General features: G+C 45.2%; 1 protein-coding gene across 1 annotated transcript in view; it reads right to left on the reverse strand.

Annotated features, from left to right (window-relative positions):
- Tbk1 (TANK binding kinase 1) overlaps nt 1–23,853 on the reverse strand; it is a 36,412-nt gene that overhangs the window by 1,092 nt on the left and 11,467 nt on the right. Inside the window, exons 5-20 of the mRNA XM_021174318.1 lie at nt 22,574–22,755; nt 21,365–21,525; nt 18,772–18,882; nt 16,305–16,484; nt 14,201–14,397; nt 13,065–13,123; nt 12,672–12,763; nt 10,311–10,412; nt 9,076–9,154; nt 6,953–7,074; nt 6,784–6,860; nt 6,069–6,108; nt 5,453–5,554; nt 5,247–5,343; nt 4,533–4,639; nt 4,061–4,132 (exon numbers count right to left, since the gene is read on the reverse strand). Of these exons, the coding sequence (XP_021029977.1) occupies nt 4,061–4,132; nt 4,533–4,639; nt 5,247–5,343; nt 5,453–5,554; nt 6,069–6,108; nt 6,784–6,860; nt 6,953–7,074; nt 9,076–9,154; nt 10,311–10,412; nt 12,672–12,763; nt 13,065–13,123; nt 14,201–14,397; nt 16,305–16,484; nt 18,772–18,882; nt 21,365–21,525; nt 22,574–22,755 (1,780 nt within the window). The remainder of the gene's footprint in view (nt 1–4,060; nt 4,133–4,532; nt 4,640–5,246; nt 5,344–5,452; nt 5,555–6,068; nt 6,109–6,783; nt 6,861–6,952; nt 7,075–9,075; nt 9,155–10,310; nt 10,413–12,671; nt 12,764–13,064; nt 13,124–14,200; nt 14,398–16,304; nt 16,485–18,771; nt 18,883–21,364; nt 21,526–22,573; nt 22,756–23,853) is intronic.

Genomic DNA, 23,853 nt, shown 5'->3' on the forward strand with positions numbered 1-23,853 from the left:
CCTCCTGCCCCTCCTGCTCCTACTCCTCCTCCTGCTCCTCCTCCTCCTCCTGCCCCTCCTGCTCCTGCTCCTCCTCCTCCTGCTCCTCCTCCTCCTGCCCCTCCTGCTCCTCCTCCTGCTCCTCCTCCTGCTCCTCCTCCTCCTCTTCCTGCTCCTCCTGCCCCTCCTGCTCCTCCTCCTGCTCCTCCTGTTCCTCTGCTCCTCCTGCTCCTCCTGCCCCACCTGCTCCTCCTGCCCCTCCTGCTCCTCCTGCCCCTCCCGCTCCTCCCGCTCCTCCTCCTGCTCCTCCTGCTCCTCCCACTCCTCCTCCTCCAGCACATAGCTAGAGGTCAGAAGACTGCTTTGTGGAGTCGGTCCCCTCCATGTACCTTTAATATGAAGTCAGGTCACTAGGCTTGCACAGCAAGAGCCTTTATCTGCTGCACTGCCTTGCTGGCCATGGAATAGTTATTTTAAAAGAATTTAAACAACCGTGATTTGCTCTATTTCTTACAGAAAAGTGGTGTTATTATATGAAACATAATTGTTCCCAAGCTTAAAAACTCCAGTTCCAAGGAATCCAATCCCTTTCCTGACCTCTGCACCATGGCACTGTGTGAGGCAGAGGACAACTGTGAGCATTAGGCCTCTTTCCACCATGGAGATTGTCAGGCTGTGGCAAACGCTATCTCCCTGACCTGGGAACATTTTTAGGAGAGAATGGGAAGGAATGAAAAAACTGTTTAAAGTAATTTAAAAAGTTTTGTAAGACCTGGAGCTTGTTTTGTTTTGCTTTAGTGAAATAGTGAAAGACCTGTATGACAAAAACTTCCAATCTCTGAAGAAAGAAATTGAAGTTAGCCGAAGATGCAAAGATCTCCTGTGCTCATGAATTGGTAGAATTAACATAGTTAAAATGGCCACCTTAACAAAAGCAATGTACAGATTCAACACAATCCCCGTCAAAATTCCAACACAAAACTTCACATACATGGAAAGAGCAATTCTCAACTTCATATGGAAGAACAAAAAACCAGGATAGCCAAAACCCAGGTCTCACCATCCCTGACCTCAGCTGTACTACAGAGCAATAGCAATAAAAACTGCATGGTATTGGTACAGAGACAGACAGGTTGGTCAATGGAATTGGATCACAGACCCAGAAATGAACCCACACACTTATGGACACCTGATTTTTGACAAAGAAGCCAAAACCATATAACAGAAAAAAGAAAGCATCTTCAATAAATGGTGCTGGTCTAGCTGGGTGTCTGCTTGTAGAATAACACAAATATACCCATATATATCACCCTGCACAAAACTCAAGTTTTGTCCAAGTAGATCAAAGACCTCAACATAAAACTGGGTACATTAACAGAAGAGAAAGTAGTAACCTTGAACTCACTGGTACAGAGACAACTTTCTGAACAGAACACTCATAGGTCAGGCACTAAGATCTACAATTAATACAAATGGAACCTCATGAAACTGACAGGACAAAATGGCAGCCTACAGATTGGGAAAAGATGTTCATCAACCTTACATCTGGACAGTAACTCACCCACAAAACGTTTGACCCAAAATGTGTCCTGCCTACAAGATGAGCAGAGACTGAGGGCATGGCCAACCAATGACTGGCCCAACTAGAGACCATCTCACGGGCAAGCACCAATCCCTGACACTATTAATGATATTCTGTTATGCTTGCAGACAGGAGCCAAGCATAACTGCCCTCTGAGAGGCTCCACCCAGCAGCTGATGGAAACAGATGCAGAGACCCACAGCCACACATTAGATGGAGCTTGGGGACTCTTATGGGAGAGTTAGGGGAAAGATTGAGGGGCCTGAAGAAGATAGAGGCCCTTTAGGAAGAACTAACGTGGACCCTTGGAAGCTATCAGAGACTGAACCACCAACCAGAGAACATGCACAGGCTGGCCTAGGTCCCCACACACATGGAGCAGATGTGCAGCTTGGTCTCCATGCAGGTCGCCCAACAATGGGAGTGGGGGCTATCTCTAAAGCTCTTGCCTGTCTGTGGATTATGTTCCCCTAGCTGGGTTGCCTTGTCTGGTCTCAGTGGGAGATGTGACAGGGTAGGGTTGATACCTGAAAGGGAGCGGCTCCCCTTTCTCAGAGAAGAGAAGTGGGGTCTGAGAGGAGGGGGCAGATATTGGGATATAAAGTGAATAAATACATGAAAAACAAAACAAAACAAAAAAACCCTGGAGCTTTTTTGTTTTGTTTTAATGAGGGGTTAAGGTTTCTAGGCCGAAATACAGAGCCCAGAGTGCGCACAGAAAGGGGAGAGAATGGGGTCTCTGCAGAGTGTTACTCTGGGGAGCAGATGGCAGCAATGCTGCTACAGAGGCAGGACCAGGGCCCCAGATGGATTGACACTACTTTCTGGGTATCAGCAGCTTAGAATTCTTGCCTTCCCTTTCCTTCCTTTCTTGAGACTTTGTTTCTCTATGTATCCCTGGCTGTCCTACAACTTGCTATGCTGATCAGGCTGGCCTTGAACTCACAGAGATCCCTATCTCTGCTTCCACCATGCTGGGATTAACCACCACAGCTGCCAGAATTTTAAAGCAAGAGAGGGGCATAATTCTGTCAGTAAACATTAGGATACCACGTGGTTGCAGAACCAAGCTAGCAGGTTATCTCACTGTTCCCCAAGGAGGAAGGAGGTCTGGATGAGGGGAAGCAGGGGCCTGCAAAGGCTCCAAACTAGTCAAGGGGAATCAAAAAGCAAGCCCACAGAGAGAGCACTGATGTTTCAAGAGGTGGGAAGTGACACCCGGGACCAGCATGGTGCTGTTGGAGGAGGACGTCAGGCACCCAACCTCAGCACTGAGAGCAGGACTCCTGTGCGCACACAGGGTGGGAGGACACTATCTCACCAGCCCTGGCTTTCACTGTGTCACAACCTGAATCTTAGAATTCAAAGCCTGAAATAACCCAGAACTTAACACCTATATGTACTGACAAGCAGAAGGAGACAAAAAGTCCACAACTGACTCACGGACAAGGTGCACTCAGAGTGCAGGCGTACTAAGTCACCAAATAAAATTATTTCCAGCTCATGTGTGTAAAAAATATATGAAGCCTCACCTCTACATTCATTATCTGGAAAAATCCTGCCATCTCAAACATTTCTGATTCAGAATATTTTATTCCTGTAACTGAGTATTTGTGTGGAGGGGTGGGAGAGGGGCCACAAAAATTAGCACAGCAGAGGCTTCTGAATGCACAGCAACCAAGACTTCAGTCAAAACAAAAGCAAAGGTGCTCTGGCAGCCGGCCCTGCATGACAGACTCTACTGTATCCCTGCTTCTGCCGAGCACCAGTACCGTGCCACACACCCGTGAGCACTGTTTGCGAGGGATGGCTCAGGTTACATCTCGAGCTGCACAGGTTTTACTGAAAATGCAGGTATCTGCTCTTAGTTTAACCATGGAGACATTTTCTCACAGCCATTCCTCAGCATGGAAGTAGGAAATTGTGTATCACTGGACCGTGCTGTGCTGTGAAGACAAACGAGCTCATTCCTTAGGCTGTAATGCTGCTTTCCTTTTTTGTAAGTAAAAGGTGTACAGAGGGCTCTGTAGACCGCTTAGTAACAGTCAGAGCATTGGTGTCTGATGGGCGACTCTGAAGCCCAAAACTGGAGAAATCACTCGAAGAGTCATGCGTGTCCGCACACGGAGTCAAGTAAGCAAGCTATTCTATTAAACAGATGACAAGTTCCTCGCAGTGACTGAAGCGCACCTTTAATCCCAGCACTGGGGAGGCAGAGGCAGGCAGGCAGTCTCTGTGAGCTCAAGGCCAGCCTGGTCTACAGAGTGAGCTTCAGGACAGCCAGGGCTACACCACATAGTGAGACCCCATCAAAACCTGGACACCAACAATAGAATCAGTGCTACAGGTTCTCACAGGTTCCCCAACGCACCAAGAGGGACGTACGCGCAGGGCTAAGGCTCCCCCTGCCTTTCACTACTGCACCTTCTGAACAGGCAAAGAGCTGCAAGCACAGCTGGAACTGAGTCAGCTCCATCCCTGCCGGGCCGCAGCACTCACCTTTCTAAAATATGATTGTTCTCGGCCAGCTCCTTAACCACGCCTTCCATCTCCTCCTTTAACTTCTTCATACTAGATGTATAAAGCAAAGACAGACAAGCAGCTTTAGTCAACACCTTAGAATTGTGTTCACACTGTTTTATTTATTTTTTTTTTATTTTTTTTTTAAAGATTTATTTATTTATTATATGTAAGTACACTGTAGCTGTCTTCAGACACTCCAGAAGAGGGCGCCAGATCTCGTTACGGATGGTTGTTAGCCACCATGTGGTTGCTGGGATTTGAACTCTCGACCTTTGGAAGAGCAGTCGGGTGCTCTTACCCACTGAGCCATCTCACCAGCCCACACTGTTTTATTTTATAATCCACCGGCCCATGGAGCAATAGTAGACATCACGGTAGACAGCAAGACAGAAAAGAGACAGCAAGGAGAGCAGGTGGCACCGTTCTAACTGCCCAGAAAGCCTCTTACCCAAGAGTCATCTCCACTAATGTGTTAGAGCTGGGGTAGATCGGGGCCATGGCGTGCTTGACTCCACCGGAGGCTGCGAGCATTTTCTGAGGCAGAGTTTCTTGTAACTACAATGTAAAGCAAGCATGTCACCAGACAAGGCAGACACTACCTACCAACCAAGGACCAGCTTCCTGCTTCAGGAAGGCCATGGGCTTGCTCACCCCCACTTCCCAGTGCTCTCTAGGGCTCATCGACAGCCCCAGCCCAGCTGTAAATTCCTCCTTCAAAACTGCCAATGTGAAATACTGAGATGAACACTCTTTTTTGTTTTTTTTTTCCTGAGATAGGGTTTCTCTGTGTAGCCCTGGCTGTCCTGGAACTCACTTTGTAGACCAGGCCGTCCTGGAACTCAGAAATCCGCCTGCCTCTGCCTCCCGAGTGCTGGGATTAAAGGCGTGCGCCCCCACCGCCCAGTCTCAACACTCTTTAAAACAATTTCCTTATAAACAATAAAGAGATGAGTCATCAGTGTTTGCAATTGTCCAGTGGGTGATGGCGCAGCAGTGTGGCCACTTCTGCCAAGCCTGCCGACCTGAGCGCTATCTTGGAGCCCCTGAGAGCCATCCCCTGTCATGCCTGTGCACACAGGGTGGCACATGTCCAGCATGTCTCAGAAGCACTGAAGCAGCCTTCCCAGGGCAAAGCCTGTCCCCACGCCATGGAGGGATGTACCTCGTTAGTATAGTCTTGATACTTGGACACTTCCTCTTCGATATCGAAACACTGATTAGTTAGCGATAACAACTGCTTCCTAAGGAGAAGCATCTTTCTGAAAACCAATGAGAGTCCATTAACAAACAGCCTCTGGAAACTCCCTCAGAATACACGGCACTCTGTGCTGCACAGACCAGCGCCCATCCTCCCACGCAGCCACGCACCTCATCCACTCTTCCGACTTATCTTTAAACGCTTCATACTTTCTAACACATTCTTCTGAAAAGTGGCTCATTGCTTTTGTTGCATGGTAATACAATTTTTGCCTGCAAATAAGAAATAAGCAGAGGATTTAATGTAGCCTCACCATTTCTACCTCCAATGGCAAACATTTCAGATGTACAAATTCATGGCTTTGTGATTATTGTGGGCTTGGAATATTCAGAAGCCAGAGCTGGAGCTAAGGGCGGGCGGGTGGGCGGTTGTGAACCGTGGGCTCTGGGCACTGGACTGGGCTCCTCTGGAGGAGGAGCAGCTCCTGACCACCGAGCCATCTCTCCAGCCCCTCCCCCCCATCTTATTGGCTGAGTTAGCTAAGGTGGTCGTGCGGGTCTCATTGGATGCCCCCTGTAAGCACAGCAGAGGTGGAGACAAGTCGTCCTCCTGTCTTAGTAACCCAAGGGAACAGAGGACAGGAGCTGGACAGAGGGCACCCAGAGCAGAAACCTCCCGGAGGCAGGGGCTGCATCACATTGTTACCAATTAAGCTCAACTTAAAAAGAAGCAAAGATACCAAAAGAAGTTTAGCAGGAAGAATCTTAACTCAGTCTGCGCACTTACTTATCAAATTTGTGGATCTGTTCTTCATTATAAGCTAGTCCTGAAAATGAGAAAAAGTATACTTTTGTTAGTGTGGAGTTGAACATCACATGTAATATTTTCTCCTTTGAGATTACTGATTTAAAAAGCCTAAGGGTTTGAAGTGGCTATAACAGGTCTGGGAACTACTAGCTACATATGGCCTGCTGATGCTTTCATTTGGTCAGTATAAAGTTAAGATTTAAAAATAAAAATTAATTTTCAACACTTAAGTCAGGATATTTTTAATAAAGCTTGTATCTCTAGGTTTTTTTGTTTGTTTGTTTGTTTGTTTTTAATTAATCCTAGCACTCTGGAGGCAGAGGCAGGTAGATCTCTTTAAGTTCAAGATTAGTCTGGTGTACAGAGCAACCAGGACAACCAGGGTTACCAAAGAAACCCTGACTCAAAAAACCAAACCCAACCAACTGATGAACACCAGCCGAAGGGCAGCCTGGGCAACACGGGTGACAGAGCTGCTGACTTCAGTGTCCTTGGGCCTAGCAGCCACCACTCCCGTGCGCCTGGACCACCACAAGATTTAGGGTTCATGACCGTAATTTTTTAGACATGAGAAGGTTGGCTAGACAATAACGTAGTACATTCAACCATGTGTAGCCGCACAGAAAGCACACACAGCGATGTCCCTGCTCGACACTAAGCTGACACGGAAGATGAGCGAAGAGCTGTCACTTACTGCGTTCTGCTTTGTCTTTTTTGAACTGATAGTAAATCTCTGTGATGCAGTTCAACAGGACTTGCAGTTTTTCTACACTGTGTAAGGAAGAAAAACCCATGTAAATGATTGGAATGGATGCAAGAAAGAGCAAGTCCCAGGCACTCATGGCCCGCAGGCCGACACCTACTTCCTGTCTCTTGGATGCGTGCCTTCTTGATGTGCCCAGGTGTCAGCCAGCAAGCCCCCTGGAGACAGCCTGTTGCTGATGTCCTGAAGGCTGCTTTCTATTGTTCCCTGAGAACTGGAAAGCTAAATACAACAATGGGTTAGGTTAGGTCAGAACAACGGATTAGATCCAAATGCCCAATAGAGACAGTTCTCCAAGGCTTGTTCTAGGTCTCTGCTGGGTCCCCCATGGACCCCTGCATGAGCCATTCCCGCTGCCCAGGCACCACTCTGTCAGTGCTACAGGACATGCAGAAAACCTCTTTATTACTGGTTTTGTTTGTTTATTTGTGGTGGGGCTGGTGATGTGCTATTTTAAAATTAGAAATTAGAATTTCTATGCTAGGCATTAACTCAAGCAAAGGAGGTAATCTACCTCCCTTGTTTCTGACTTTTAAATTATTAGACCTAAAATGTTTTTTCCAATGTTTTAAATACCACTTAAAGCGTATGAAAGTTTCATGGGAAGCAACTTATAACCCGCGATGCATCCTGACACTGTCCATCCTACAGATAAGTGCTGCCAACCAGCCAGCCCTAGGCACTAAACACCATAACCTGTTACTCACCCATGCCTTATCCTTTGGAAAACCACTGTTGCAGATCTAAAGCTACGGAAAGAACAACTGGAGATTGGCAACATAGGAGGAGAGATGTGCGCTGCTACTGAGTTCCCTACTTGTGTGCAGCACGAGCAGGGCAGAGGACAGCCTTGGGTGTCACTCTCCTGTGTCCTGCCATTTTGAGAAATGTGGCTAGAACTCACCACATGGGCTAAGCACTGGCAGCATTAGGGAGCTTCTGCTCTAGGCTGGGATTACAAATGTGCACCGCACCGCACCGGTTCCGGGAGACTGAGCTCAGGTCCTACCAACCGATCTATCTGACCCCTAGGTCTTACATCCTTAATTAAAAAAAACCTTTTAATTCCATTTTCTTCCTTATGTGGATGTGTGTGGGTATACACATGCCACAGCATATGTGTGGTGGTCAGACACTTTATGGAGTTGGTATTCTTTTGTCAGGAGGATTCTGGGAATCCACTCAGGGTATCAGGCTGGCAACAGTACCTTTATTCACCGCACTGTCTTGTGGGCCCTCCTTTACATTTTAATTTAATGTCCATTTTATGAATTCCTTAAATGCTACAAAGAACAAATAAAGGCCTCACGATGGCTGGAGAGATGGCTCAGTGGTTAAAGAGCATATACCACTCTTCCAGAGGACCAGAGTTCAAGTCCCAGCACCCACAATCAGGTGCTCACAACTGCCTGTAATGTAATTCCAGCTGCAGGTGATTCAAGGCATGATCACCTGTCCACACACGTGCATAGCAACACACATATACACATAATTTAAAAATAATGTAAGTCATTTAAAAGGCCCTTATGCAGCCCATCTGGAGTCTCTGGGTAAACAGAGGCAGCCCAGGAGTAATAGTCAGCTTTCACAGTATATAACTGTGGGCGCTTCTGCTCCAATGAGCGACCCATCAGACAACTCCCATTTTATGTTTAGCACACTGTGTCCTTACTGCCTTTTCAGTTACAGAAACAATTCATGGCCTGAGGATTCCAAAGCCTTTTCTTTCTAGGACATCTGTTATTTCAGGATTTGCAGTTGTTTCTAAGCAAGCGTAAGCACCTACATTTGAGCGCATGGTAAAGAACCACATGGTGAACACCCACAGCAGCACTAAGGATTAAAGACAAAGCAAATAAAAAAAAAAAGATGCACATGTGTGTTGAAAATACAGAAAGCATTTGGAAATAGTACAAAGAACTGTATGGCTGAAATGGGGAGTGCACCTGTGTATGCTTGTGTGTGTGTGCGTGTGTGCGCGCGTGTGTGTATAGAATAAGATATAATTATACATGCTATATATAACCAACTGTGTATATATATATATATATATATATATATAAAATAAAATAAGCTACAATCATGTAAACAGCCTCTAGCAAAGGGCAAAGGAGACTCTTTCTTTCTCCAGGGAGCTTTAGTGACACTGCTCAGGTTTCTGCTGGCTCTTAGCAGCAGAGGAGCAGACCACGGCCTGTAGCTGCCACAGCCCCCAGTACTCACTCTCAGCAGCTTGGTGTGTATGTCTGAAATCTCACCCAGCTCTGCGGCTTCCAGGTTGACCCTCATCAACTTCTCATACCTGTTTGAAAAAGACATCACCAGGAAACAGATGGATGAGGGCAGCAAATGCAGGTTTTACGAAGTTTAGGAAGTGAACTTGATCATCATGATCATTTAATAAGAATGTACTCAAGGTCTGTATGCTGAGAGAGCCTAAGATCTTCACTGCCTTCCTGAAGAAGGAACTTCCTACACTGTTCCCCTCTGTCTGGGGTTTTTGGTTTAGGTGGCTGCAGGTGTAGGCTGATGAAGTCACACGCCATCACTCCTCGAAGCTGCCCCTGCCCTACGGATCCACACTGCATATGCACCCACTCCATAGTCTGCTAGTGATCTTACTCCCAGGATGACCTGCCAAGGAGCAGGAGGGTTTAGCCAGCACACATACGGTGGCATTGTCTGAAAGTCTACCAGGAGGCTGGGGAGGTGTGTACTGAGATCAGCACAGCTGGACATCCACTCCACACAGGCAGATTAGGATAAAATACACAGGGCAAGGTAATTTCAAATCCCACTCTGCCAGGAGAATGGTGAAAATACAGCTTTCAGAATGTATGCACATCATTATAAGTGTATATGTCAGTTATACATACTGACTACATTTACTGTATTTCCCTGCAGAATAAATAGTGGATTCATTGTTGCAAAATACATTTAGAGACAAGAATCATAAGAATAAATTAAAGGTCACTGTGAAAATTCTGTAACTTTTTTTTTTACTTATTAACGTTGTTGTGTGTGCATGCACCATGCACGGGGCTGAGGTCAGAGCAGGCTGTGGTGATGCTATTTTCCTGGAGCCAGCACCAGGTCCCCAAGCTTGTGCAGTAAGCATCCTCACCCACTCACACATCTTACTGTCCCAAAAGACGTTCTTGATATTCCAAAACTACCCCAGACCGCTGTTCCAGAGGCCGCTTCTTATGTTCTCTTGCCTGTTCAGCTCTGTCTCCCAGCAGACAAGAGGCGGTCCCACCTCCACTGCCTCATCACACAGAAAAGGTGGGGAAATGCCAACTAGATGACAGAGTAACTCCTTATGAGAGACCTGCTATTGTCCCTTGTGAGCCAGGGCTGCCCCAAGAATGCGCTCCGCACGCTAAAGGCAGTCAGAACAGAAACTCAGCTGAGCATTCACAGAGGTCCCGACAGACAGGGCACTTGCTGCCACTCACACTTTCACAGTCTTCTCAATGTTCCTGATGCAGAAATCCAGGGTGATCACTACCTCCGTCTTCTTGTGGACGGTCTCTTTGTAGTCATCCTTAACCAGTTCACTGGAAAACAACGAGGCCCTTAGTCCACGGGCTGCTTAAGGGCGGCCACTGATTATAAGGAAATTCTATTTTAAATACATCATAAATGTTAAATGCCAAGTCACATTTTTAAGGTATCATTGATAGCATTATTTGTGCCAGGCAGTACGCTAGCCAGCTTGTTACCCTTGCAGTGGGCTTAATAGAAGAAAAAAAAACGGGTGACTCTTCCATATCTGGGGCATTTACACTTCACAGACTACCACTAGTAATTAGGTTATAGTTTAGAAACCCAAGGCATTAAAATTACAGTAAGGATCAAGCACTGACCTATAACTTACAATAGTCATGTGACATTTATGTCATTAAGTTAATTTTGCTATTTATGGCGCATGTGATCTCTGAAAGAGGACAACACAGTGAACCTGTATGAAAAGCCTTCAACTTCAACATCAGCAAAAAAGACCCAAAGTCTGTTTTTTTTTTTTTTCCACAGCCTATGAATTACTTTTAGAGAGATAAAAAATAAAAGATGAAGAGGACATCACATGTGAGGAATGAAGCCTGACACACCAAGGGGTCCTTTAAAAGAAAACCTGACACAGTGGGCTACATGAGGAAGAAGGTTTTTAAAACTTAAACCATAATAAATAAATAGATAAATAGATAGATAAATATATACATAAATAAATAAAAAGAACCGCTGAACCCACTGAGCAGCGAGAGGAAAAGAGGAAAAGCAGCTACCATCTGTACCGGCATATTTAATTCTTCTAGACACACACCAAGCGCTAGCCTAGCACTAAGCTACCCCCAAGCACAGAGCTTTCTGCAACAGCCTATGACCACATGAAAGCTGTTACAGGCACAAGGCTGTGTGCTTTGTTTGACACAACACTAGTCACAGGAAAGAAACCCAAGATAGTAAGACCAGCCGACATAACAAAATGCCTGTAGTCTTACCACCTAGGAGGTAGAGGCAGGAAGATCATGAACTTGAGACCAAGCTGGGCTACATGGGAAGCCAGCAACTCAAAACCAAGAGCCAGGAATAGAAATGACCTGAGAGTGCACACATCTGTGTGAGAATGAACAAGTGTAAGCATATGTGGGCTGTCACAGCAACAGCAGGGCTCTGAGCCCAGGAAAGCATGCCCTGGTGCCTTCTGGCATCAAGGTCACACTGCATGTCTGCAGGACACACAATCAATAAATGATGTGCACAGCCACAGCACAGCTCTTGAAGGAAAGACTGAGGGGGGCGGGGGAAGGAGGGAGAAGGAGGGAAGAGAGAGGAAGGGAGGAGGTAAGAGGAGAAGAGGGGGAGGCAAGAGGGGGACTGGGGAACAGAGGCCAGGAGTTAACCACCAGTGTCTTTCCTCTAGTACTACCACCTCTTGGTTTTCAGACGGGTCTTTCTCTGAGACCTTGCAAATTAGGCTGGCTGGCCAGAAAGGCTGAGTGACCCATATGTCTCTTCTTTCTCAGTGGTGGGATTATAAGCCTATGCCATTATGCCCCCACTTCCCTTGTTAAAAAAAAAAAGGACGGGTTCCAAGGATGAAACTCAAATCTTCATCCTTGCGAGCACTTTACCATCTAAGCTGTATCTCCAACCTAATGCTTGTATTTCTTAAGGTAATTTTCAGGAGTAGAATATTTCATTAGATCAACCTGTTTTAGAATAACTATATTAAATGAACAGCAACAAAATTTAGACTGCTGGTCAAGGTGAGTAGATTCTTGTAGGAATGCTTCCAGGTCCATGGATGTCTGAAAGAATATCCACATCTATGCAGACAAGGGGCATTAGTGATGGAAGGGCTGCAGGCGTGGGAGTGGAAGCCATTGGGCACAGGACGTGTGAGGTGACAGAATGGTCTGATCTCAGTAGGGCTGGTTGCTGTCACCTGTGCCACACTGTACATTTTAAATGGGTGAATTAGGTAGTTATGGATTATAGCTCAATAGTTCTGTCAAAAAGGAGTGTGTGTGCAAAGGTAGGAAGTGGAGGAAGACTGGGCCTAATCCCTAGAGAACTGACTATCTTAGATTATGTCACTGAACAGGTCTTCCAAGCACCTGTCAAGGTCTAAGAGGACTGCACGCTTCACAGAGCGTACGGGTTTACAATTCAGACAGTCTGTCCTGAGTGTCTCTAGGTAACTGTAGGAAGTCAACAAAAATAATGCAACCAAGTCAAGCCGGGGTCTGCCCGCCTGCAGCAGTGGAGGGGTGCGGGGCTGGACCCTGGCTTACCGAATCAGGTCTGTTACTTACATCAGCCACCGCACCCCCTTGCGCATCAATTCTTGATAGAGCAGCAGGGTACTGGCAGTTCTGCAGGCGTAGCACACGACCCCCGTCACTGCCTAGTGAGAGACAAAGTTAGGACAAGGTAAGAGAAACGTAAAACACTGCAGGCTTTTTTTACATTCTCACCAGGAAAATAAACTCCCAATGTCTGACAGCTAGACAGATGTAGCTATAATAAACATTTCAGCTATTAGCATGTCTCAATGAAGAGCATTTCTTCTTACTGAGTTCAGTAAAGGAAACTAGAATGTGAAACAACTTGGAATGGGTAATACTTGAAAACAGCGTTTTCCTAAGTCACACCAGAGACACAGCACATTGATTTCTGCGCCTCTGCTAACTCATCAAAGCACTAACCTTGGCCATGCTGGCGTCCCCGTCCAGATCATAGCGCGGGTGTATCTTAGGGAGGGAAACTGAAATGTCAAGTACAAGACTTAGAATTAGAATTAAGAATGCCGGGATAAATGACTGAATTCTTTACATGGCACGGAGACTGTCTAAATCACAAGTGTGAGGCAGTTCTCTAGGGTCCTCTCCATAGCTTTAGAGAAGAGAAGGCTAGGGAGACGCTGGGTGGCTGGGCCAGAACACTTGATGTGCAGTTGTGAGGCTCGAGCTCAGACTCATCACTGCAGGTTGCAGAGGTGTGCTTGCGCTCTCTCTCTCTCTCTCTCTCTCTCTCTCTCTCTCTCTAATCCTTGCACTGATGGGAGGAAACTGGTGGATCCCCACAGTCTGCTGGCTAGCCTGAATAGCTGAAAAACGACAAGTCTAGGTATGTGAGAGACCCTGTCTCAAGGGGACAGGCAGAGAGGACAAAGCTAAGCCCTCCTCTGGCCTTCTGCCATTCGGTATACACCTACATACACCCACACACACACACACACACACACCCCACACCTACACACACACACCCCTCATGTCAGCTCACTCCCTAAGCAGTCGTTAAGTGTTCACGTGCACACATGCTATAGCACAATGTAGGAGCCAGGGACAACTTTCTAAATATATTTAATATGATGAAATCCATACTTGTCTAATCCATACTTGTCTTTCAATCCAACTTTAATATTGAAGTCTCAAATGGTTGTAAAACTCTGGTTAAACAAATTTCAAATAATTTCAAAGACACAGATCTACTTTTTTCTTAACTCTGTTATAAGAATGGCAGAATGTTCTATGCATACTGGTTAGAATAAATATTGGCTGAAAGTTATGATGGGAATACTATTTTGGGAGTTATCAAAACACTAAAAGAAGTTACAGTAAAACACAAACCATCACTTCACAAAACAAAATACTGAAGTAAAATTGAAGAAGATTATGAGGCTTTTCAATTTTATAATCTTTATAAACTATCTTATGTAATTTCAACATTTTAGAAAGCTTTACATTCAAATCAATGTCAGCTTTATAGAAAACATCAGTTTTACAATGATAGACATTTGCTTTTTCATGATCATTTAAAATGTGACAAAAAGACAGCTTACTTTTTTCATATCTCAGTCCTACGGAATTGAGTTGTTCCCGGCTCGTGACAAAGATAGGATTTTCCTCTGTGGTTTTAGGAAAATGCTGGGCTAGTCTTCCAAGTTCTAGGACTAAGCGTCGTCCTTCGTAGATAAGTTCTTGATTTGAGGAAACAATCTTGGTTTGTTTATAGACCAGTTCATGGAACACAGCAGCACTGTGAGGGATGTCAAGAAGGGATGACAGAGTGCAGGGTGGAGTTAGCCAGCACCGCTCACCTGGAAGTGATTCTAAGAACAGTTCTCACAGCACCTTGTTAATAAGGACACCAAAATGTGCCAGCATGGGAATCCATATAACCCAAGCCCATCTTTATGTTGAAGACCAAGTGGTTTAAACATACAAAGAGCCAAGAAAGGGGCTTGAAGCACGACTACCAGACTGTCTTAAAAATACACTAAGAAATTAGAGTCTTCTCAAAATTAACTTTTAGAAGAAAAGGTAAACTCCCCTTGAATAGATGCTCAGAAGCAAAGAAAGCCACTGATGAGATGTGGCTCTACTCAAGCTGCTTTTTCACTGGTTCAGGCTTGGATGGCTAATTTCAGCTCAAGTGGATGTCCAGCATGTAACAATGGCAGCAGCTGACTCGGCTATAAAGACCCAAAATGTGACGAAAATAATCTAATGTTATGTTAGAATTGCTGGACTTATATTCTGTTTCTCTTGTACTGGATCTAATTACTAGATTACTAATATCTAAATATCTTCTCTAAACTATCTTAATTTTCACTTCTGTCCGGTTTTTGGTATTCGTGGTTGTAGTCAGGGTCTCCTGCATGCTAAGAAGACTCTCCTCACAGCTAGCTATGCCTCAAACCCCTCCTTATGAATTTCAAAACAAAACAACTTTTTTAAGAATGTATTTTTCTTGTACGTGTGTGGCTGTTTTGCCTACATGTGTGTCTGTGCACCATATGCCTGTCTGATACACCACTGGAGGCCAGAGGGTTCAGTTCTAGGTGGTGAGCCGCCGCCATGTGTACTGAGAAGCACACCTGGGCTCTTCTTAGAGCTCCTGAGCCAACTCAAGCCTTCTTCTGTCCATCAATTTTATGAGACATCAAAACTGTTATTTAAATTCTGTCAAACAGACTAAGGTACAAAGAATGAATCTGATTCTTCCTCTCTCTCTCTCTCTCTGTCTCTCTCGTTGTTTTCTTTTCTTTTCTTTTTTTTTTTTTGAGACAGGGTTTCTCTGTGTAGCCCTGGCTGTCCTGGAACTCACTCTGTAGACCAGGCTGGCCTCGAACTTAGAAATCCGCCTGCCTCTGCCTCCGAAGTGCTGGGATTAAAAGCATTCACTACCACTGCCTGGGGGGTGTTGTTTTGAGACCAACTCTCACTATATAGTGTTCTGGCCAGCCTGGAACTCTCTATGTAGACCAGGCTGTCTTTGAACTTAGGGTTACTTACTAACTGCATTGTGCAGTTGTAAGAGATAATGCTGGCAGGTGCCTGGCCCCTCCACCCCGTTTCCCTCAGGGATAGCACCTTGCCACATAGTAAGCTGTCACCACTAAATATATTTACTTTGATACAATCCTCAAACCCTTCCCCTGGATTTACCTGCAGATGCACCTTTAGTCATACTCAGCCTTATGACATGAGAGCTAAGAAAATCCCATGGTATGTTTTCATTTATGCAAAATAAATAGTGAATATTTCTTTAATATCCCTAAGGTGTTTTATGCTAACTATACAAATAAGACTAAACTAGATTTAGAACTCTATTATATTTACAACTTAGGCCATCCCTTCAGTAAAACAGGTCATTTTTATCAATACACGGCACTGAAATAAGTCATAGAGTCAGCTCCCTCAAACTTGCAGTTTCAGTACAAAGTAACTTAAGCATTTAAGAAAATTAATCCTTTTTATTTCCAATAAGGATCAGGGCTTTACTGAGTACCTGAACTTAGTTTTACTAATGAGACACGCTATTTGTGAAGGTAAGGCATGCTTATCTACTTGTTTTCCTGGTTTAGGAGATGTTTAGGAGATGCAAGCATAGATTACTACACTATACAATCACGGACAGGACAAGAACGCAGAGCCACTTACGTGTTATAGCTATGAATGTAAATCTTAAGCGCCGTCATGTGTTGTAGCGAGAAGACATGGATTACCATTCGGTGAAGCACATCACTAGTCTCTGCAAAGAACTGGTCAAAACCCCAGCACTTCTCCTGATCAGCTTCAAGTATGTTTGCAAGAACTGGGGTAAGCAGTGCCTGAAGACCCCTAAAATAGTATTTAAAAAATTACTGAAGAGAGAATATCATTGTGTGACAAAGCCACATCTACAAAGAAAACACAAATCAAAGGACTCGTGCGGTGGTGGGAATAGGAACGACCCCGCAGGCTCAGCGATCTGAAGACTTGGTCACCGTGGACGGCATTATGAGAGGGTTAGAAGGTGTTGCTTTATTTTCTCTTTCTCTCCCTGTAACTCTAGGCAAGCCCACAACACCAAATGCTTTCTTTTGTAAGAGTTGCCTTGGTCATGGCAGCTCTTCACAGCAATAAAACACTAAGACAAATTGCTATTATTTTTATAGACTGCATATCCTTTATCTTTTTTTTTTTTTTTTTTTTTTTTTTTTTTTTTTTTTTTTTTTTTTTTTTTTTTTTTTTTGGTTTTTCGAGACAGGGTTTCTCTGTAGCCCTGGCTGTCCTGGAACTCACTTTATAGACCAGACTGGCCTCGAACTCAGAAATCCGCCTGCCTCTGCCTCCCAAGTGCTGGGATCAAAGGCGTGCGCCACCACGCCCGGCTATCCTTTATCTTTGAGCTTTAGATTCTTTCAAAGATTTTGGGGTATTTGTACCTATGAAATTATCAGGTGATTGGATCCAGGTCCAAATGCATAATTTGTTTCACATATTCATAATACACATGGCTTGAAGGATTTCAGTCTTTTCAGAGAGCCCACATTCTGGCTGCACATGTGGAGATGTGTGGAATTTTCTGTTTATGGTATCATGACTCCGCAGCATTTCCGATGCCAACTTCCCAGAAGGCTGGGCCCCTCCCTGTGGCTGGCTATCCAGCCGTGAGTGGCACACAGGACAGAGGACGGCTCACTCGCTCTTTTCTTTCTCCGTCACTACATTCTGATCAGTAGTTTTCACTGCTCACTTGACTTAAAATTTTACTACTTAACACAGACAAAAATCACAGAAAGCACCATTGAAATCTAGTAATTTTGATGAAAGATTTCTATGCTAAAAGCAGTGGTAGAAGATGTTTCTAGAACTCAGCCGTGTCTGCAGCTCACCGTGCAACCCCTGCCTCAATAATACAGTAGTTAACTAGCACAGGCCCCTGCCCAAGCCTGTTATACTCTACCAGGTTCCCAAGGTCCCCAAGGGTAACACTTCCTAATTCAAATATAACACAATCAACAAAGCACTGTAGCCGTAAAGTCCTGCTCTCCACACGCACACTTCTTGTGGCAAATCCACTTACACAACATGAGTTTACTTCAGAAAATATTTTCTAAAAAAGAAAACTTAGGGTCGTGTTGCCATTACTTTTTTCTTCCCTTGGGGGAGGGTAGGAGGGAGATTGAGACAGGGTCTCATTCTGTTCTTTAGGCTATCCTGAAACCCATTAGGTAGCCCAGGCTGGCCTTAAACCCATGGTGATCTTCCTGCCTCTGTCTCCCAAATAATGGGGTTACAGGCATGAACTACCACCTGGCTTTTTAGTTTGTTTTTGAGTCAGGGTCTCTATGGAACTCTGGCTATCCTAGAACTGCGTACCACAGGCCAGCCTTGAATTTGTAGTGCTCCATCTGCTTCTGCTTCCTGAGTGTTGAGATTACAGGTGTGTTACCACCATGCCCTGCTACTTTTAATTTGCTATTAATCAATTCTTTGTGATTATCTGGCAATATAATTCTTAGAGTTCTGGTCTTGTACTCAGAGAGATCCTCCTACTTCTGCCTCCCATGGGATTAAAAATTCGAGCCAGTGTGCTGGGCCTAGAAATGCTTATTTTGTATTCTTTGAATAAAACAAATTTTTTTTTAAAAGGAGAATATTAAACTTGGTAATGCTTATTTTTTCTAAATCCAATTTTTAAAATCTTACTCCTATTATAGCACTATTTGTGGTCCATCAGTACAAACATCAGGATGAAAGTCGATTCCTCCACTGGGAAGAGCAATCTGAACACAACATGCCCTGTGTCCTCAGCGTGTTTACGTCACACCAGTGCACACTATCCCATGGTTCAACTTAATCAAAATAAAGCTACACTAGAAAGTCAGCAGTGACGCCCATGCCTGTCACCCCAGCACATGGCGGGCAGAGCCAGGAGAATTATCAGTCTCGGTTACATACTGAGTCCAAGGCTAGCCTGGGCTACACAGCAAGACCTTGCCTCAAAAAACCAAAACTGACAGAAACAACAAACAAAGCCAGCCCTGGAAATGTTTAGATATTTGCATGTTTATGATTTTTAGGATACAAAAAGTTTAACCACAAGGTGCCAAAGGTCACGAGTTAGGTACACTGCACTTACTGAGAAAGACTACAAGAGAGAGGCATGTCTCCACTCCAGTCAATCGGTCCGTTTTCTGCTTTCTGTACTCCAGATATTGCACCAGACGGCTTCCCAGTGATTATTTTATACCTTAGGAGGAACAACAGCAGAATAAGGTACGGCAGGTCATTACGGCACGGCCTATTGACAGGCTGCAAGTTCCCCTCACTTGCACCTGCAATCATCGACTAGAGCCCTCTGTGACCGATGGCTGCGGCATCCATGAGACAATCGGTGTTCTGCCTGACTGAGGTAGGACAGTAGTGTGCGAATACTATCTATATGCCAGTTGGTTTTCATTTGAGAGCCCAATATGCCTGATGTTCACAACAAAATTATTTTTCCATGTGAAAAAATGGGGCAAACATAAAAACCGTTATGCCTGAGTCTGTCTAGACTATAAAAGCCGCTCATCCAGCCAAGCAGACCACAAGGCTACTGCAAAATGAGCCATCAAATTATTTATTTTTTTTAAAGAAGTGGGAGATAAAACTGTACATAGCGCAGGACCAGAAAAATCTCCACATAGACAAAAAGCACACAGAGAGGTAGGAAGATGCTCTACGACTGTCCACCCTGGAGAGTGTGGTGTAGAACCGATGGGCAGAAGCCAGGCTGGCCAGGACCTCAGGCCTCGGGGTCTCAGACTGTGTCTTCCCATAAGAATACCTGTAGCTGCGTGAACGCATTCGGCACCAGTCAGCAGTATCTGACATCAGCCAAGACAGGGTTTCTTTCTGTCCCATCATTTTTAGTTCATCAGCTAAACAAAGTGCTCTGAGCAAACGAGAGCCGACCAGAAACCCAACTGCTGCACTCTGCTGCTTCCTCCATGGAGGCAGGCGGCTGTAGTTTCTGCCTCAAGAGATGTTTTTTAGAAAAAAGAAACTGAGGCGGAAAGGAAGGTGTGCTCATCCTTGCAGGATCCAGTTACAGAGGAGTAAACGGAGGCGTGGGGCTACCGCCCAGACACAAGTGAGGAGGATTAATGATGGCACTGCTGGGCTGCGAGAATTCTTCACAAGTTTCATCCCTACAGGCTTCTCCTGTGAACCTTAATCCATGCTGATGGGATGCATACTGAGCTCACACGCTGAGCAACGTGGCTGGACAGGAGAGGGGTGCACCCCCTCCAGCCACTGATAATGACACCACACCATGAACATCTACCATCAGTCCTTGCACAGAGGTGACTGTACAAAAAAAGACCTCCCACTAACATATGCGCAGAGCGATCACAGAGTCATCAGGTGGCTTGTGAGTCACGTTTTCTTTCTTACAAGCCACACTCGCTCTCATCCATTCTAGAGTAGCGTAAGTTGTCAGTGCTTTAAAATGCATCTATGAGAACAGAAGCGCGTGCCTGGAGGGTACAGCTTATATCTAATGAGGAAACAAAGGGGGCCTGGCCTTGCTAAGGAAGAGGTTTAATAAAAAGGGCACAGCTGTAAAGCAAGCTCAGGCTGACACTGCACCATCTTAGTGCAATCAGTCCATGTTCAGACACCTTGTGTTCACCAGCACACATGCAAATGTTCAAGCTTTAGCAAAAGCCAATGCACCACAGGACCTTGTTTCATCCGCTTCCTCAGATAATGTTAAAGGAGAAATGTGTTTCTCCTCAGTTTTCTGAGATGACAGAAAGGCTCCGTTTTACAGTTGTGATTACTTTCAATCACATGCCCCAGGGAAGCTGGGTATGTGATTCAAAATGTACGCGCACAACTCCACACTCAGGAGGCTGGGGCACAGTTGCTCTGTCAATTTCTTTTGAAATAAAATGAAGCACAGTGTGCTGGCTGGTTTTGGTCACCGTGACACAAACCTAGACATGATCTTAGTAGAGAAAATGCCTCCCCGAAGACGACTACAGGAAAACCTGTGAGGCACTGTCTTAATTAAGAACTAACAAGGGAGGGCCTAGCCCACTGGTGTGGTGTCAGCCCTAGGCAGGTGGTCCTGAATGGTTAAGAAAGCAGGCTGAGCAGGTCAGGAGGAGCAAGCCAGTAAGCAGCACTCCTCCATGGCCTCTGCATCAGCTCCTGCCCTGACTTCCCTGAACAAGCTGTAGATGAAATAAACCCTTTTCTCCCCAAGCTGCCTTTGGTCACAGCAGCAACGACCCTAACACACAGTGTTCAGATGAATCACACAATAAACTTCACTCCACAAGTCTATCTTTTCCTTGATTTTTTTGTTTACTATTCAAGACTTTGTGCATTGATCATATCTCCAACAGTACGGAGGCATATAAATGCGTATAACACTGTGGGGCTGCAGAGATGGCTCAGCAGTTAAGAGCACTGCCTCATCTTGCACAGACTTGGGTTTAGTTCCCAGCACCATGACAGTCACAAGCATTTGTGACTTCACTTTCAGGCAATCAATCTTTTGGCTTCTTCAGGCACTGGGTACAGGGACACACATGCAGGAAAACAATTTATACACATGAATTAAAGTATTAGAAAAGCCACTTTTCATCAATTTCATCTGCTCACACATCTGGATAAACAAGATGATACACACACACACATCAGAAACCCCGTCTAAGGGCAGGCGCAGAGGTGCTTACATCACTTCTTTGTTCCTCCGAGGCCCCTCGAAGGGTCTAAACGGCAGCGACCCCGTGGCTGCATGGTAGAATGTCACTCCAACACTCCACAGATCAACGGTAGCCCCGTACTTCTTCTGATGGTCCTTTCTTAGCACTGCCCTTTCATACATGTCCGGATGCTGAAGAGAATAGCAGGAGCTGACGACTTATTCAACAATGTTAAAGTCCTATCATGTTTTCCTAGTAATTTCACTCTTCCATTCTCAAAAGACTCATTTGGGCTGGGGAGATAGCTCAGTGGGTAAAGGTGCCAGTAAGTAAGTCTCATGACCCCTGAGTTCAATTTCTGGGACCTACATGGTGAAAGGAGAGCAGTGACTGCCAGGAGCTGTCCTGACTCTTACAGGGGCACCAGAGGACCAGCATCTCCCCAGTACATACATGTAATAAGAATGTAAGCTCATAAACTCTAGACAGACCCCATCCTCCTTTGTAGCAATGACCTAATTTGCTGCACGCCATCCAAGCATTCTCTCCTCACTGTACTGAGCCCAAACGGGCCTTCCCTATCCAGAGGCTTCTAAAGTCTTCGGTGCCTCTTCTTCTAATGCAGACAGGCCCACTGCACTGGGGCTGAGGCGGCTCAGTGCTTATAACCACTGGCTGCTCTCCCGAAAGACCCAGGTTGAATTCCCAGCACCCGCATGGCTGTCCACAAATGTCTGAAACTTGAGTTCCAGGGGCTCATGACACTTACATAGACATGCAGGCAGGTAAAACATCAATGCACATAAAATAAAAATAAACAAAACAAATCCATTGATCTAGTATAAACTGTAAAGCAATCAAGAAATTTTACTGCTGGCTTTTTTGTAGATTTGTTTTGAGACAGTTTCACTATTTAGCCCTGGCTGATCCAGAATGATCTATGTAGATCTGGTTAGCCTTGAACTTGTACCCATTCTCTTGCTTCTGCCTCTCAAGTATTGGGATCAAAGCCCTGAGTCACCACAACTGGGACAACATCTGAGCCTGCCCAATAGAAAGTGACAGTGTAGTTAGAAATCAATTCCAAAGTTCCTTATTATGCACCATATCCATCGGATCAGAAAACAGAACCTCCATCATAAAAATTATGTAATGCCTTATAGGCTTGTGACCAGCAACTCCACGTATAATGTGCCTCTCAGGTTATTAAAATGAAACCAGCCATAGCATGTGGCTTACCAGGTACTCTTCTGTGCCGTACAGAGACACAAACTGCTCATCGTCCTCCAGCTCTCGAGCGGCGCCGAAATCCGTGAGTTTGTATACAGACTGGCCGTCCTCCCCTATGACGCGCATGATGTTGCCTGGCTTGATATCTCGGTGCACTATGCCGTTCTCTCGGAGATGATTCATCCCACCCACTTCAGCAATAGGTACAAAACAAAGGGCATCACAATGTAGGCCTCCGTTTGCATACGCGTCTCAAACTCATGGACAGGACACAATCAAATTCAAACCCAACTTTCTGTACGAGTTGGCTTGAAGTCCTTCTATTCTGAGAAACAGATTCCTCCCTCCGTACAAACACTCACACTCACACTCCTCAGGCACAAGTGTGTAACAATCTTAGGTTTCAACCACAAGGAGTTTTAGTAACAATTATGGCCCACAGAAGTGTGCTGTCTTTGATAACTATTGGGTGATTAGAACACAGTCTTGAGGCCAGGACCTCCTGACCTACTTTTGTGACAGACAGATCTGACAGACGTCCATCTTTTACCAGTTTTACATTTCTTTGTTGTTGTTTTTGAGTCAACAACTCTGGCTGTCTTGGAACTCATTTGTAGACCAGGCTGACCTTGAACTCACAAAGATCCTCCTGCCTCTGCCTCTGGGGTTAAAGCTGAGTACCACCTTACCCAGCTCTTGTTTTACATTTTCTTTACTTGGGGGAAAAATGAGACAAGAAACAAACTGGCTTCAACATAGAAAACAGTAAATAACGAGTAGCAAAAGGGGCACACAGTGATCTATAAAGATGTTTCTTTCCTATGGTAGCCCTGGTCAGTTTATGTCCTTCTCTCAAGGGCAAAGGCACTGGCACCACTGCAGCTGAGCTGTGGAGCCGATGGGCAGGGCATCAGCTGAGATCGCTGGGGCACACTGCCATCTTTGCCTCCTCAAACATTGGACTCATTTCTTTCTGAGAAGGTATTATTTCACTTGTCTTTTTTGTTTGTTTGTTTGTTGGTTGGTTGGTTTTTTCAGACAGGGTTTCTCTGTGTAGTCCTGGCTGTCCTGGAACTCACTCTGTAGACTAGGCTGGCCTCAAACTCATAAATCCGCCTGCCTCTGCCTCCTGAGTGCTGGGATTAAAAGCGTGAGCCACCACGCCCAGCTTTCACTTGTCTTTTATTTTATTTATTTTTTTTTTTTAAAGATTTATTTATTTATTATATGTAAGTACACTGTAGCTGTCTTCAGACATTCCAGAAGAGGGCGCCAGATCTTGTTGCGGA

The sequence above is a fragment of the Mus caroli genome, chromosome 10 (assembly GCF_900094665.2).
Source record: "Mus caroli chromosome 10, CAROLI_EIJ_v1.1, whole genome shotgun sequence".
NCBI lineage: Eukaryota > Metazoa > Chordata > Mammalia > Rodentia > Muridae > Mus > Mus caroli.